This window comes from Desmodus rotundus, chromosome 11 (assembly GCF_022682495.2).
Source record: "Desmodus rotundus isolate HL8 chromosome 11, HLdesRot8A.1, whole genome shotgun sequence".
NCBI lineage: Eukaryota > Metazoa > Chordata > Mammalia > Chiroptera > Phyllostomidae > Desmodus > Desmodus rotundus.
Window position 1 is genome coordinate 43,393,376 of NC_071397.1, and position 16,133 is coordinate 43,409,508.

At 34.8% G+C, this 16,133-nt stretch overlaps 1 protein-coding gene across 6 annotated transcripts in view; it reads left to right on the plus strand.

Annotated features, from left to right (window-relative positions):
• ZNF292 (zinc finger protein 292) overlaps window positions 1-16,133 on the plus strand; it is a 98,738-nt gene that overhangs the window by 54,631 nt on the left and 27,974 nt on the right. For 3 of the 6 annotated variants that reach the window (XM_045188536.2, XM_024551679.4, XM_045188537.2), the window contains 3 exons: window positions 1,525-1,679; window positions 1,874-1,952; window positions 4,187-4,322. In XM_045188536.2, coding sequence (XP_045044471.1) covers window positions 1,525-1,679; window positions 1,874-1,952; window positions 4,187-4,322 — 370 coding nt within the window. Of the gene's footprint in view, window positions 1-1,524; window positions 1,680-1,873; window positions 1,953-4,186; window positions 4,323-16,133 lie in introns of those variants that run through there. The other 3 variants (XM_045188538.2, XM_053914171.1, XM_053914172.1) reach the window with 2 other exon arrangements.

The following is a 16,133-nucleotide window of genomic DNA, read 5'->3' on the forward strand; positions in this document are numbered from 1 at the left end:
TCCCACAAGGTGTCCCTAACTTCAGATGTCAGTTACAAATACTGAGTCTTTGGGTTACCTGTACTTCTATCCAACTTGGAGGGGTGTCAGGGCCTATGAGTATATGATTGTTCAGAAAATGAGTTGTTGTTATTATGATGTTCTTTTAATTTACCAGATTACCTTTTCTGTTCTTTCTTTCTTTCTCTCTGCGATCACATAACTACTTCTGCTGGTTAGAGGTTAGTAGAGAGAACAAGACAGTGTTTTCTTTTGAGTGTTTGGTAGTAGAATATAAATCATTTCCTCTTTCCTTCCTTCCTGCCACCTTTCTTCATCCTACCTACCTACACTATTTTTTTTAAGCTGCTTCTGTATACCAGAGTATACAAGCCCTCACAGTTTTCCTTCAAGATACCCTTTTTTCTAGAAAATGCTATCTGAATTTTCACATGTGATGAGATGAATCTTAAACCTTGAAATGTGAAGAGGATCAATTCTGTCAGTCTTTTAAATTATAAAAAGCACTTAATTAGAGTCCTACTTCATTTAGCATAATTGTAGAACCTTTTAGTTTTTAGTAACTCACAATTTTAGTAATTAAAGTCATAACATGTGGGTGTTTAACTAGTGAAGCCAGTTTCTTCCATCTCTGTATTCTGTAGGATAAATAGCATTTTTTCTTTTTAGTGGTTCTGATAAGCTGAATTTGAAATATGTACTTCATTAAGGAATGAGGAGTGTTATTAGCACTTTATTACAAAAATCACTTGACCTTATAGTCTTTAATACTGATTATATATGTTGAAGGTCTTTAGGGTTTTTTTTTTAATTATAAAACTTGTCATAAAAAAACAGTAATATGGACCTTGCTGGTGTGGCTCAGTGGATTCAGTGCCGGCCTGCCAACCACAGGGTAGTGAGTTCGATTCCCATCAGGGCACATGGCCTGGGTTGTAGGCCAGGTCCCCCCCAGTAGGCGGTATGCGAGAGGCAACCACACATTGATCTTTCTCTCCCTCTCGTTCTCCCTACTTTCCCCTCTCTCTAAAAATAAAATAAAATCTTTTTTAAAAAGATGGTAATATGTTATACACTGTAATTTTTTACTAACTGAAAAATTACATGTTTTTTCTGACCATATGTGATTCATGTATTATGTGTTGAATTTTATGCTCCTTATATAAAAAGTAGAAAACAAATATTCTTTGAAATTCTTCTATTTAAAATAACTTATATTTTAGAAATTTTGAGTAAAATGTGGCATTCGACTGGGCTAGAGAGGAGATAGTGTTAACACTATTTAAAACCAGCCTTCATAAAATAACACAATATTGTTGGATGAATTAACACTGTTTTTTTTCCCTATAGAGAGCTCTATAGCTTTATAACTTTTGACTATTTTAATCAGTATAAACTGTTTGTTTTAATAAATAAAAAAATGTTGTTTTTAAAATTTCTCATGCAAGAAAGAAAAACTGTTGATTAGTCCAATGTATATTTGGATTTACATTAAATACTTTTTATTATTTCCTTCCAAAACAGACACTCCTTGAATATGCAGAGAAATGGAAAACTTCAGAAGATCCCTTACCTTTATTGGAGGTATACACAGTGGCTATCCAAAGTTATGTTAAAGCCCGACCTTATCTTACCTCTGAATGTGAAAATGTAGCATTGGTTCTGGAACGCTTGGCATTGTGAGTAGACTTTTGAGTTAAATGAAAAATTAGATTTAGCTTTTTTGTTTTAACTTTATATCTCAGCTCTTATGATAGTTTAATTTTAAATAGATTAGTTATGGGAAGTCTACTGATGATGTTAGAATTATTCATTTTATTTTACTTCAAATTTTAATAATTACTTGTATCCTTACCTACTTTTTGTTTTTTAGAAGCTGTGTTGAACTTTTATTGTGTCTGCCTGTTGAGTTACCAGATAAACAGTGGGAACAATTTCAGACACTGGTGCAGGTAAGAATATTTACCTAGTAATTTTAATATAGGTACATTTTAGGTCAGTTTTCTTTATTCTTAATAAATTATTGGGTTAAACTTTAAAACATCTTAGTAGCAAGAAACATTAATTGCTGTTGTTATTAGCTCTAGTATCTTGCATATAGTAGGTACCCAATAAATGTTTACTAAATGTATATATATTTAGTTTGGTTGAATAGTGCACTGTTCTCTAAGACCATATAATTAGAAGGCTTTGCCAGAGCAGTAAGGGAACATAAAAGAAAAATGTCCTCATTTGTATTTAGAAACAGTTTAACTAATGCTGAAAATCTGCAGTATTTATGAGAATTTAACATATCTCATTTAATTCTTATGAAAACTTTGTGGGGTAGTTATGTTTTTCCCATTTTAAAGGTGAGGAAACTGAGGCTCATGCTCTAAAATATTTATCTGCTTGTACTTACACAGCTAATACCAAGAATAGTTATTTGAACTCAGGTTCTTTATTACAAAGTACATGCTTTTTTTTCCTAAAGCTGAAAACACATGCTTTGTCTCTTTTATTATTTTACTTATATGAAGTACTATACAATTTTGCATTTAGTTGTTTCGGAACATTTTCAAGCACATTAAATTTTGTTTCAAGCACTAGATTGTGCTGGGTTTTATTAAAGAATCAAGAAGATTTTCATTAATTGGTTAAAAAGAGTGTTCCTGCTAGCTAGTTTTAAAAAGTATAGTTGTCTTTTTCTTTAGCTAGAGTTCTCAAAATATCCTTTGGCCTTATGTTTTTCTGCAGGAGATATATTAAAGAGAGTTAGTCTCAAATTTTAGAAGCATGTGAAATAAACTATAGTTAGAGAATTCAATTTTCCTATTTAATATTAAACATTAAAATCTTTATCAAGTGTAAAATTCTTGAAGTTAGGATTCATATCTTAATACCATTCTATTATGTGTTACACATAATAGGTACTTAAAAACTGTGGAAGTAAAAGTGTCTTGTCAAATTGCAGCTAACTTTGATTATGCAATTTCTGCTTCAGCATATCAGTACCTTGTGTCTTGGGTTATTTCCCAGCATGTTTATCTTTAGGTAAATAATTCAGACACTGTACCACAGAATTGAATAAGTTGTTTATATACAAATATAATACCGATTCCCTCACGCTACTTACTTACTTACTTACTTACTTACTTATTTATTTTTGGTCAGCATAAGATTAACTTTTAAACTTTACTTTTTAAAATAATAGCACTAGTTGATATTTTTATATGAGTTCATGAGAAGGAAATAACTCCTTAAATTCCTCTGTGGTAGCTTTCAGCAATTGCTCAAAGAAAATTTCTTAAAGCACTTGAAATCATTGTAGTGGGAGTTTTTACGGTATTGAGGAATAGATGTTTTATATAAACATAGCATGGAGTTTTAAGAGTTTCCATGACACTGCTCTTATTTTGGAGCTTCCTCCGGGTTATTTTATACCTTCTTGACAACATTTGTTTCATTTTGCCTCTGTGTTAACTGTTTAAACATTTCTTTACCCCACTAGAGGATAAGCCCCATAATCACAGGAACTAGTTCTCTTCCCCCAGTATTACTTTGGTACTTGACCCATAGAAATTCTCAGTAAACATTTTCTATATTGAATAAAAACTGTTGGTCCTTTGTGGCCTGAAGAATAAGCCAATTACATGAACATTTGGAAAAAACTACTTAGCAAGGTTCGTGTCAGCTGTAATAGGATTTTGCCAGGGCTGTGTAGTGAGTAAATGAAAAATCATGCATTTAATTGTTTTCTTTTCATAAGTCTCTTACCTGGAATATGTATAAGTGATCACGTGGGCCTTGATGCAGATCTGTCATTTATTAATAATAGAACTTTTGGGTTTTTTTTTTTTTTTACAAACATAGGATGTAGAATGAGTAAAGTCTTTTATGCTATAGATATTTTGATGGCTTCCTTGAGAAATAGCTTTGCTCTTGGTTTAGATTTTGGGGGAAAATAACATGGACTTATTTATAAAAATACACTGTATTTATTTAAAATTTATAATTGATGTAATGCTTATCCTTGAGATTTGACTTTAAAAATCAGAAGTAAAGGAATTTAGCACTTTGTAATATGACATGAAATTTTTAAGGTAAAAGTCTTATTTTTCAAAAGTTTAGTATTATATTTAAAGCCTGATAAGCTTGCTTTTAAAAATCTGTTGTAATTCTTTGGATGTTTATTTAATATTTATAGGTAGCTCATGAAAAGCTGATGGAGAATGGCAGCTGTGAATTGCATTTTTTAGCTACTCTAGCTCAAGAGACTGGGGTGTGGAAAAACCCGGTACTGTGCACTATTCTTTCCCAGGAACCCTTGGATAAGGATAAAGGTAAATTTTCTAGAGAGAGAGAGAGAGAGAGAGAGAGAAGAAAAAAGAATCATTACACCAGAAAAAAATAAGTATTTAAAATTGTTTTGATATGGTTCATCTCAAGATATCCCAAACAAGGACCATTTGATTGAATTTTATCTGAGGTGCTTGAGACCCTTCATTTTTATTTATTTGGGGGAAAAGATACATTTATAGGATTTTATAATCTTAACATTACAGAGAAACTACATTTTTTTCCCAACATCTTTTTAATAGAGGACTTCTCTCTGCAGCATCCTGACAGGTGGCAGTCAGACTTATATTTGATAACTAACTTACTTGACAGATGGAGATGCAGAAATAGGGTGGTTAAATGATTTTCTTCAAAATAGAATAAGAAATTAATGCTAGAACTCTTAAATCTCTGTCTCTTAAGATTAGTACTCTTTCTCAAGGACCTTATTGCTCAGTCTTATTTTATCCTTCTTTGTTGTTATTGTATGAGCTGAGGCAATAAAGATCCCAGTTAAACTCAAACTGGCAGGTAACCTATTGGAAGTAGATGGCTAAAACACTAATAAGTGTTTAGAGTTCAAAAACTGTGTATTACCATAATGAAAAGAATAGTTGTCATCTTTGGTCCTTTTCTTGAGATTATTTTGGAAAGTGCCCAGCTTTCATTCTCACCTTTCCCAAGGTTAAATTAGAGTATCAAACAAGCTGCCTCTGTTGTTTATTATTGCTTTTCCTGTTGCTTGATGGCCAACTCTTAAGTATTTTGCAATGTTATAGCAGATTTTGAAGACTCTGAGAATAGAGTATAAAGCCCGTTGCTCATGAACTCTTCTGATACTTTGTTATTTACTAAAAGTCTTCCCAGCTAATCTCCAAATTTCTCTTCAAGCTGGTTATTCCTACCTGACTCCCCTTCTTACCATTTCTCCATGCTTTCCTGATTGTTCTTAGCAGTGTTATCTGTTTTCTTAATTTTCACACAAAAAGTTTATTTTTAGCACCCCCTTCCTTTGTGGATGTCCACGAATTAGCTAATGTTTTCAAGATCTTAGAGAAATAGAGAGTAGACATTCATTATTTAAAATAAGAAGAACATTTAAAAGTTGAGAATCTTAGATGTTTTTTGCCTTTGGCATATTAGTTTTTATTTCCATTATATTGATATCATTATGTTTTTACTGTTATAATCAAATTATACTTTCTAATATTGTCAGCTTTTAAAAATAGTGGATGTAATATAGTAATAATATCAAATCACATTGTTCAGTTCAAGCAGTTTGAAATATGTTGTTTATGTGCATGGTTTCATTTAACTATCACAACGATCCTATGAAAAAGGTTTAGTTTTCCTATTACACATATCAGAAAATTGAGGCTCAGAAAGATTACTTGCCTTTTCTACATCACATTGCCAGTGATGTGAGGCATAGCCAGGAATTGAAATCAGCTCTCAACCTCTCTCTTTTCTGGAATATGCCCTGTTGTACCTTAGCCTAATAAAAATAAAATTCCACCTAGGTTAAATAAAGAATTAACTTCTTTTTTCTGTTTTCAACTTGTGAAGAGGGTTTTTGGCAGACTCACACATTATGCTAAAGTAGGAAAATGAAACATTTACCTTAACAGAGATTTAAAATTTATTTTAAAAGAAAGTGTACTCAGTTTTCTTACTTGTTCTAAAGTGCCTAACATTGTTTCTGTTAACAAATGTCTGCCCATCTCTGTGCTGCTTTATTTCTTGGTCTTCACCTGATAGAACCACTGGAATAATTTGGACTGTACAGCCAATAGGAGTTTCTTTAATAGCAAGTGAATTGTAGGTAGCCAGACTTTAGTACAACTCATGAAGCAACCAGAGAGATACTATATGATGAAAAGATTTTTGCAGCCGTAATCTTTTCCATGGTTTTCTGTTGTTTAGAATGCTTCTTTTATAGGAGTCATTTTATGTATAATCACATATACTAGAAGTGTATAATCATTTCCTCCTTTGAAACAGTTGTAGGAGTTAACATTTTACACACACAATTTATTTACATTTTCAAATTTGATGGTTCAGAAAGATGGGGAACTTTTAGCTTTTTATATTATATATGCAGCCCCTTGGTTTAACTTAATCTAACCTGCAACAAGCTTGAAGAGAAGAGCTAGAGTTCAGAGAACAATAAGTACACCTTAATAGGCATTGCTCATTAGTTTGTGTATAGTGAAACCTTTCAGCTTTGATGTAATATTTCAACAGTAGACAGTCCATTTAATCCCAAATTGTTTCCATTTTTGTATGGTTGTTGTATGACTAAGTTTTGGACCTACTAAAACCCAACTAGACCAAGAAATGCTCTTTGATTTGGGGGGATTGAGAGTTGGCAGGACTCAAAATTTAAAATACTGGTTTCTCTTTAAGATGTTAGCCTCCTAGAATTACGGTGACTCTAATAACTAAACCAGCATAATGCAGATAGATGGCTTTTGATACCACAGGAACTTTTTAGGCTCGTACACTGCTTGTGCCTTTCTTCAGTTATAATCTTGGGATTGGAAAGGCATTGAATACTCATTTATTTTTTACTCAGTCGTAATTCCCTTCTAAAACATTACTGGTAGATAATGGGCCTTTGCTTGAACACTCCTAGAGAATAGTAACTGTATAGTTCAGTCCATTCTTAGCCTTTTATTGGAAAATACTTATTGTGAAAACTATATTCTTTGAGTTCACATCTTTTGGATCTAGAGTTACCCCTAAAGCAATACCAAACAGTGTAAATCCGTCTTTCGCACCATATCAATCAAGATATTTAAAGATTGCTATCATGTCAATGCTTAGTCATCTTTTCTTCTGTAGACTAAAAGCCCATCTGGTGTGGCATGCTTTTGTGTCTACAATCATGATACCTAATATTTTTAGTGCATTTTGTTGGTGGTGGTTCTCTTTAATGTGTAATTCTCAGAATTTACTGTGTACCCTAAACATGAGCTGGCCAGCTTTGAGGACTTTGGTACTTTCTCCCCTTCATCTAACAATTTATACTTAAGTTCACTTAAGATGACATTGCCTTTTTGGGTAGCCATATCTGTCTCACAACTCAATGAGGTCGTTAACACCACACAGAAAATATATTTAAATGCTACTATTAAATTATTTATATTTTTGTACTTTGTCTTTAATAAGATTTATTCTGTCTCTGTAACTTGTCGAAATCCTTTTAAATCTTCATTTTGTTTTTCAAGGTTTGACTTACTAGTATACATTCTGTTAGCATCCAGGTCCTTGATAATAATTATGAAAAGATCATGTCCAGAAACCTAGCCCTTGGGACACTTACAGAAATCTTTCTGCTTGCCTTTAGTCCTTTAATCAACACCTTTTGGTTATTATCGCTTCATCAAACACACCCATTTTTTTCTTATGTCTGGCCCCTAGTTCTTTTTGTCTATAAGGATTTGATGAAAAACTATAATACTTGGCTAGAGTTCTGTTAAGTAAGACTGTTTAATATCCAACCTAAGTTGTTATTTTTTAAATGAACTTTTTTATTTTAGATTTATAGAAAAATTAAACGTTCTCAACAACAAGTTTTCCTACTATTATCTTGGATTATTATGATACATTTGTCACAATCATGAACCAGTATTGATACTGTGTTATTAAAATCCATACTTTACTCAATTTTCTTAGTTTTTACCTAATGTCCCTTTTCTGTTCCAGGATCCCATCCAGGATTCCACATTACATTTAGTCATCATGTCTCCTTAGGCTCCTCTTGGCTGTGAGAGTTTTTCAGATTTTCCTTGTTTTTGATGATCTTGACAATTTTGAGGAATTCTGGTCAGGTTGTTTGTAGCACATCCCTCAATTGGGATTTGTATGATGTTGCTCTTGTGATTAAAACTGGGGAGGAAATTTTTGTGATTTAATCACAGAAACTTGTGATTAAATCTTGTGGATTTAGGGGAGGAAGATCACAGGTAAAGTACCATTGCCACTACATTGATCAAGGATGCATGCTGTCCATGTTACTTTTGACTGTTATGTTAGCCTTGATCACCTGGCTGAGGTAGTGTGTTTGTCAGGTTTCTCCACTGTACAGTTATCTTTTTCCCCTTTTCCATGCTCTCTTCTTTGGGAGGAGGTTACCTATGCCACCCACACAGGTGGAGAATTAACCTACCTCCTTGAGGGAGCAGTTATCTGCATAGATAATTTGGAATTTTACACAGGAGATTTGTCTTTTCTTCCATATACTTATTTAGTCATTTATACCATTGTAGCCTCGTTGGATACTTACTGTATACTTTGGTCATAATCTAATACTACTTTATTTTGTTGCTCGAATTGTTCCAGCTTTGAATATTGGGAACTCTGAGTTAACTTTTGTGACCCTTTGACATAACCCCATCATTGTGAGTGATATTTTTTGTTTGCATACTTCCTTGCTTTCTGGCACTAGAAGTTGCTTATCTTGCATATTTCCTGCCCCAATCCTAAAATCAGCTCTTTCTTTAAGAAGCCTTGGTTCCTTTTAATGAGAATTGTAGTAGAAACCAAGACCTGGTAACTGGGTGTGCTCATTGATAGTAGGATGACATTGTTTCTAAGACCTCTCCATGGACAAAGCAACAAAATATGTTGGTATACTAATCTGTGTATGTGCACATACCTATAAACATTTCTATATGTAACCAAGTTACATATAGAGTCTCTAACTCTAATCCATACCACATTGATTATTCTAGCATCCTCCTCTTTGCTTATCTATTACCTTCACTTCAACAAAATGTCATATAATTGGAACCATACAGTATGTAGTCTTTTCAGGTTGGCTTTTCCTACTGTTGACCATCTGTATACTTAATCAGTCCTAGTATACAAGTATAGTGATTTCAGAATTGAGAATCTGTACCCCTGTGGAAAATATATTTATCAATTAGAATATAGAGCTATGTATGCTTACTCTTGCCATTATTCTTACAGACTACTTATCCAAAGTTCTAACTAAACTATAAACACCTTATTTCCCCATCTCTTTTAGTGAAGTTCTTTCATAATATCCGTAATACAGTTAGATTCTTTTTACCGTATTTTGCATTCCATCCTGAGCTTCCCAAACTTACTAAGTACACTTTTAAAGATTTCCATACCTTAAGATTCCCTCTCTGCTGTAGAGTTCCGTGGATTTTGACAAACACATGTGTCATGTATCCACCATTACAGTGTCATACAGAATAGTTCACTGCTCTTAAAAGAACTGCTGCACCGACTCAACCCTCTCCTGAGTGAGCATCTGACAGCTCCTGACCTGTTTACCATCTTTTCCCTTTTTGAGATTGTCATAATTATAGTCTTTTCAGTGTAGTTTATTTCACTAAGCAATATACATTTAACATTCATCTATGTCTTTGGCTTAATAGCTCATTCCTTTTTATTGCTGGATAATATTCCATTATCAGTTTACCTAATAAAGGACATCTTACTTACTACCAGTTTTTGATGTTTATGAACAAAGCATCTGTAAACAGTTGCATGTAAATGTTTGTATGAACATAACTTCATATCAGTTGGGTGAATACCTAGGAAAGTATATTACTAGATTATATGGTAAGACTGCCTTGTTTTGTAAGACACTGCCAAATTCTCTTCAAAAGTGGCTGTACGATTGTGCATTCTCATCAGCAATGAATGAGAGTTGCTATTACTCTAGACCCTTACTGGCAATTAGGGTTGTCTATTTTTAGAATTTTAGCCAACCTAATAGGTGTGTAGTGATAGCACATTGTTTTAATTTGCATTTCTATAATGACAAATGATACTGAACATCTTTTCATATCCATATTTGCATCTGTATGTCTTGTGAGACATATGTTTAGTTTTTTGCCTATTTTTTAAATTGAGTTGTTCATTTTCTTATTGTTGAGTTTTATCAGTTCTTTCTATGTTTTGGCTACAAGTACTTTATCAGATATGAGCTTTGCAAATATGTTCTTTGACTGTGGTTTCTCCTTTTCTCTTTTTTTCTTTTTTTTAAATATATTTATTGATTATGCTATTACAGTTGTCCCATTTCCCGCCCCCCTCACTCCACTCCATCCTGCCCACCCCTTCCCTCCCACATTCCCCCCCTATAGTTCATGTCCATGAGTCATACTTACAAGTTCTTTGGCTTCTACATTTCCTACACTATTCTTACCCTCCCCCTGTCTATTTTCCACCTGTCATGTATGCTATTTATTCTCTGTACCTTTCCCACTCTCTCCCCCTCCCAATCCCCTATTGATAACCCTCCATGTGATCCCCATTTCTGTGGTTCTGTTTCTGTTCTAGTTGTTTGCTTAGTTTGTTTTTGTTTTAGGTGTGGTTGTTAATAACTGTGAGAATAACTGTGAGTTTGCTGTCATTTTTAGTGTTCATATTTTTTATCTTCTTTTTCTTGGGTAACTCCCTTTAACATTTCATATAATAAGGGCTTGGTGATGATGAACTCCTTTAACTTGACCTTATCTGAGAAGCACTTTATCTGCCCTTCCATTCTAAATGATGGCTTTGCTGGATACAGTAATCTTGGATGTAGGCCCTTGCCTTTCATGACTTGGAATACTTCTTTCCAGCCCCTTCTTGCCTGTAAGGTCTCTTTGGAGAAATCAGCTGACAGTCTTATGGGAAGTCCTTTGTAGGTAACTGTGTCCTTTTCTCTTGCTGCTTCTAAGATTCTCTCCTTCTCTTTAATATTGGGTAATGTAATGTTGATGTGCCTTGGTGTGTTCCTCCTTGGGTCCAGCTTCTTTGGGACTCTCTGAGCTTCCTGGACTTCCTGGAAGTCGCTTTCCTTTGCCAGACTAGGGAAGTTCTCCTTCATTATTTGTTCAAATAAGTTTTCAATTGTTTGTTCTTCCTCTTCTCCTTCTGGCACCCCTATAATTCGGATGTTGGAACGTTTCAAGATGTCCTGGAGGTTCCTAAGCCTCTCCTCATTTTTCCAAGTTCTTGTTTCTTCATTCTTTTCTGGTTGGATGTTTCTTTCTTCCTTCTGGTCCACACCGTTGATTTGAGTCTCAGTTTCCTTCGCATCACTATTGGTTCCCTGTACATTTTCCTTTGTTTCTCTTAGCATAGGCTTCATTTTTTCATCTGGTTTTCGAACAAATTCAACCAATTCTGTGAGCGTGTTGATAACCAGCATTTTGAACTGTGCATCTGATAGGTTGGCTATCTCTTCCTCGCTCAGTTGTATTTTTTCTGGAGCTTTGAAGTGTTCTGTCATTTGAGCCATTTTTTTTTTTTTTTTTTGGTCTTGGCACGTCTTTTACTTAAAGGGGCGGAGCCTTAGGTTTTCCCGGGGCGGGGCAGTAATGCTGGTCACTGCGCTGTGATGCTGTATGTGGGGGAGGGGCCGAGAGGGAGCAATGGTGCCTGCTCCACTCTCCACTGGATCTCAATCTTTCACTCTGCTACCTACATCAAACTGGGCCCCTCTGGTGCTGGTTCCCGAGTGGGTAGGCTTGTGCACACTCTAGGCCCCTGTGGGTCTCTCCAGCGACCTCTCCTGTGAGGCTGGGAGTCTCTCCTGCTGCTGCCCCAACCCCCATGGGCGCTTTCAATCAGAGGTTTGAGGCCTTATTTCCTGGCACTGGAGCGCTGGGTTGCGTGGTCTGCTTCACTCTCTGCCGTTTTCCCCGGTTTATCTGCGCGAATGTGGGGCTTCAGGGTCTGCTAGTGGTCAGACTGCTTGACCCGTTCGCCCCACACTCCGCCAATCTCAGTCCCTCCACGGCAACGTGAGTCCTCTCCGCCCCTCCTACAGGTCTGGATGAATGTTTATTTTTTATTTCCTTGGTGTCGGACTTCCTTGCCATTGGGTTTTCTGTCAGTTCTGGTTGTGCGAGGAGGCGCAGTGTGTCTACCTACGCCGCCATCTTGGTTCTCCCTCCTTTTTTCTTAATGTCTTTAACAGAACAGAAGTTTCAAGTTTTAATGAAGTCCAGCTTACCAATTTTTTTATAGATTATGTTTTTGGCATTTTATTTAAAAATTTATTACCAAAGTTAAGGTCATGTGGATTTTTCTCTTAAAAGTTGTGTAGTTTTGCCTTTTACATTTGGGTCTGTGATACATAGAGATAACTTTTGTGAAAAGTATAATGTAATTATTTTTAGTTACTCTGCCTTTGCTCTTCACAGTCACACTTCTTTTTCTGAACAATCACAAACCACGTTTTTAGCATAATTAATTTTGAGACTCTTAGGATTATAGCTGTTCCTCTCAGTTTCATAAATGTACCTTCAGCCCCATTTTGAAAATTACACTTTCTCATTTGTTTTTATTTGCTCTATTGTTCTACCCTTTCCAGTATAAAGCTTATCAGAACCACCATAAGAATAGAGAAATTTTTTTTCTCTGTTATAAATAATACATAATTAGATTCAAGGAGCAGGCCTTTCATTTTTCCTCAAGAAATTATTCACCTTCACCAATTTCATTGTTCTCAACATTTTTGGTGAACTAGGGTTCATCTTGGGTCTTAGCTTTAATAACATAAGTATGCATACTTACGGTGTATCATTGGACCTGAGCCTGCTTTGCCTTCTTTTCTACATGTCAACATTTGAAAATCTAAATTCTGAGAGAGCTTCCTATCACAGTCACACTGAATTTCTGTGACCATTTTCTTTCTACTTTTTTTTAAATTTTATTAATTGATTTTAGAGTGAGAGAAAGAAAGAGAAATTCCTTGATTTGTAGTTCCCCTTATTTATGCATTCATTGGTTGATTCTTGTATGTACCCTGACCAGGGATTGAACCCACAACCTTGGCGTATCAGAAGAAGTTCTAACCAACTGAGCTACCTGGCCAGGGCCTCCTTTCTCCTTCTATATGGGGATAATTTGCAATTGCATAAATTATATTTTTATCACTTGCCAGTCCTTTGTTGAATGTAAAAGCACTGTAGTTTTCTTTTTCATTTCTTTTCTTCTTTTTCCCCTCCCTCCCTCTTCTTTCCTCCTTCCTTCCTTCCTTCCCCTTGGTTTTCAAAGGACATTTCTAAAGCTTCAGCTTTTCATAATGCTTATAAATCCTTCAGAGTTTTATGAGAAAATATCTTTATTTCAGTAATAAACTTGGCATTTTAAAGTGAACATGGAAAAATTGCTGCCTGGTTTCCCAGATTTTATCATGCATAAGATAGAGTAATGTCTTAGAGGAAATAGGAGCACGGAGCAAGTGATAACTTACACTTTCCAGGTAAATAGGACAAGGCCAGATTTAATTTTGCATGCACAGCTCCATGTACTTTCAGGTAGTAAATCTCCAGTTCTTTCAGTATGTGTGTGTGTGTGTGTGTGTGTGTGTATTTATCTTTACCTGTCTGTATAGAGAATTCCAAAAGGGGTGACTTTGAGTCCTAGACTTAAATCTGTTGATAATGTTTTTTGCATTAGGACATTTCTTACACAAAATCACTAAAAGAACATCTTATGGACTATATATTAACTACTCTTACAAATACAGTTTTCTACCTTCTCCGTTGTCTTTTTAAAAAACTGTATTTCGCTTTGTTTCTCTTTTCTTTGTTCTTAACCATCCTCGTCTTGTTATAAAAAATAAGTAAATTGTTCGTTTTTTTTAATTGCTAAAAATTTTTAAAAGATTTTATTTATTTATTTTTAGAGAGAGGGGAAGGGAGGGTGAAAGAGAGAGAAACATCAATGTCTGGTTGCCTCTCGTGTGCCCCCTACTGGGGACCTGGCCTGCAACCCAGGCACATGCCCTGACTGGGAATCGCACCAGCGACCTTTTGGTTCACAGGCCAGCACTCAAGCCACTGAGCCACACCAGCCAGGGCTAAAAAATTGCTGCTAAATTAGGTTGCCTTTTACTTGTGTAGAACCCTGAGATCCTTGGGGATCAACGACTCTGGGTAGAATTAAGGTAATAGAACTTAACTGTAATAAGCTTATAAAAGTGTTCACTGTCCCATTTCATACTCATGACATTTTGTGTTTGTTTTGTTAACAATAATTATATTTTATTATGAAATTAATATAAATACAGTGACCCCAAAATTTTCTTTTTATTAAAAATGATTTTAAAACACATACTCAATTGGCTTCTTGAGACATTCTAAAAATATATTTTTTTATGTTTGAATGAGTGTATTTTATAATAATTTTATATAAGTATATCAGAATTTAATTACTAAAAATTAAATGTTATTTCACATAAATTTTAGTGTCTCATACTAACTAGTTAGATCTAGGGCATGAAATATTTAATCTTTAAAAATTGTTTTATATCAGTCATGTCAAAAGTCATTTATGATTATGCAGTTTAACATAATCGGTCATAAACATAAACGTTCAGACTTAATTAAAAAGCAAGAAACATGATTTAAGCAATTCTGGAATCTTTAAGTGAAACTTCTATTTCTTAAAGTGGAACGTTTTTCCTCAGGAAAAGGCAAGAGATAGGTGAAGGTTAATAAGTCTGTCTGTAATTGGTAATTTTGACAATGAAATACACTTACTAGAGCAGTTGTCTCAATTCTGGCTGTGCATAAATCACCTGGAGACTTTTTAGACTTTCCTGTACTACATTACTCAATTACATTAGAGTCTCTGCATGTGAGCCGCAGGCATTAGTACATTTTAGATGTTTGAGATAATTGTACAATTGGGGTTAAAAACCACTGATTTAGAGCTTGAAGTGTTGTGTTTTTATTAAATTTCCAAATTTGGATTTTTTTTTACTATACTAACAATGCTGAGTTGATTTTCTTAATGTATTCTTTCACTGTGGTAAAAACCATAACATTAAGTGTACCATTTAATCATTTTTAAGTGTCCACTTAAATACAGAATCATACCGTATTTACTTTTTTTGTGACTGGCTTATATCACTTAGCCAAATGTCCTCTAGAGTCATCCATGTTGTAGCTGTGACAGGATTTCTTTCTTTTTATGGGTGAATAATATTCCATTGTATGTATACGCCACATTTTCTTTATTTATCCCTTTGTTGGTAGACATTTCAATTGCTTCCACCTCTTGGCTGTTGTGAATAGTGCTGCTATGCAAATATCTCTTCAAGACCCGCGTTTCAGTTCTTTTGGATACATACCCAAAAGTGGGGTAGCTGGACCATTTCGTAGTTCTATTTTTAATTTTTTGAGGAGCACCCAGTCTCTTTTCATAGAGGTTGTGCAATTTTACAGTCCCATCAGTAATGCCCAAAGGTTCCAGTGTCTCTACATCCTCACAAACACTTTTGTGTTTTTGATAGTAGCCAATTTGATGGGTGAGGAGTGATACTTCATTGTGGTTTTGATTTGCATTTCTCTGATGGTTAGTGATACTGAATCTTTTTACGTTTATTGGTCAGTTGTATATCATCTTTGGAGAAATATCTATTCAAATCCTTTGCTCATTTCTTTTTTAAAGATTTTATTTATTTATTTTGAGAGAGAGGGGAAGGAAGGGAGGAAGAGAGGGAAAGAAACATCAGTGGGTGGTTGCCTCTCTTGTGCCCCCAACTGGGGACCTGGCCCACAACCCAGGCATGTGCCCTGACTGGGAATCAAACCTTTGACCCTTTGGTTAATAGGCCAGCATTCAGTCTGCTGAGCCATACCAGCCAGGGCTGCTCACTTTTTTAATGGGATTTGATTTTTTGTTGTTGAGTTGTAGGAGTTCCTGTATATTGTAGATATTAACCCCTTATCGGATACATAGTTTGTAAATATTTTCTCCAATTCTGTACATTGCCTTCTCACTCTGTTGATTCTGTACTTTGATGCACAAAAGTTAAATATAATGTAGTCCCA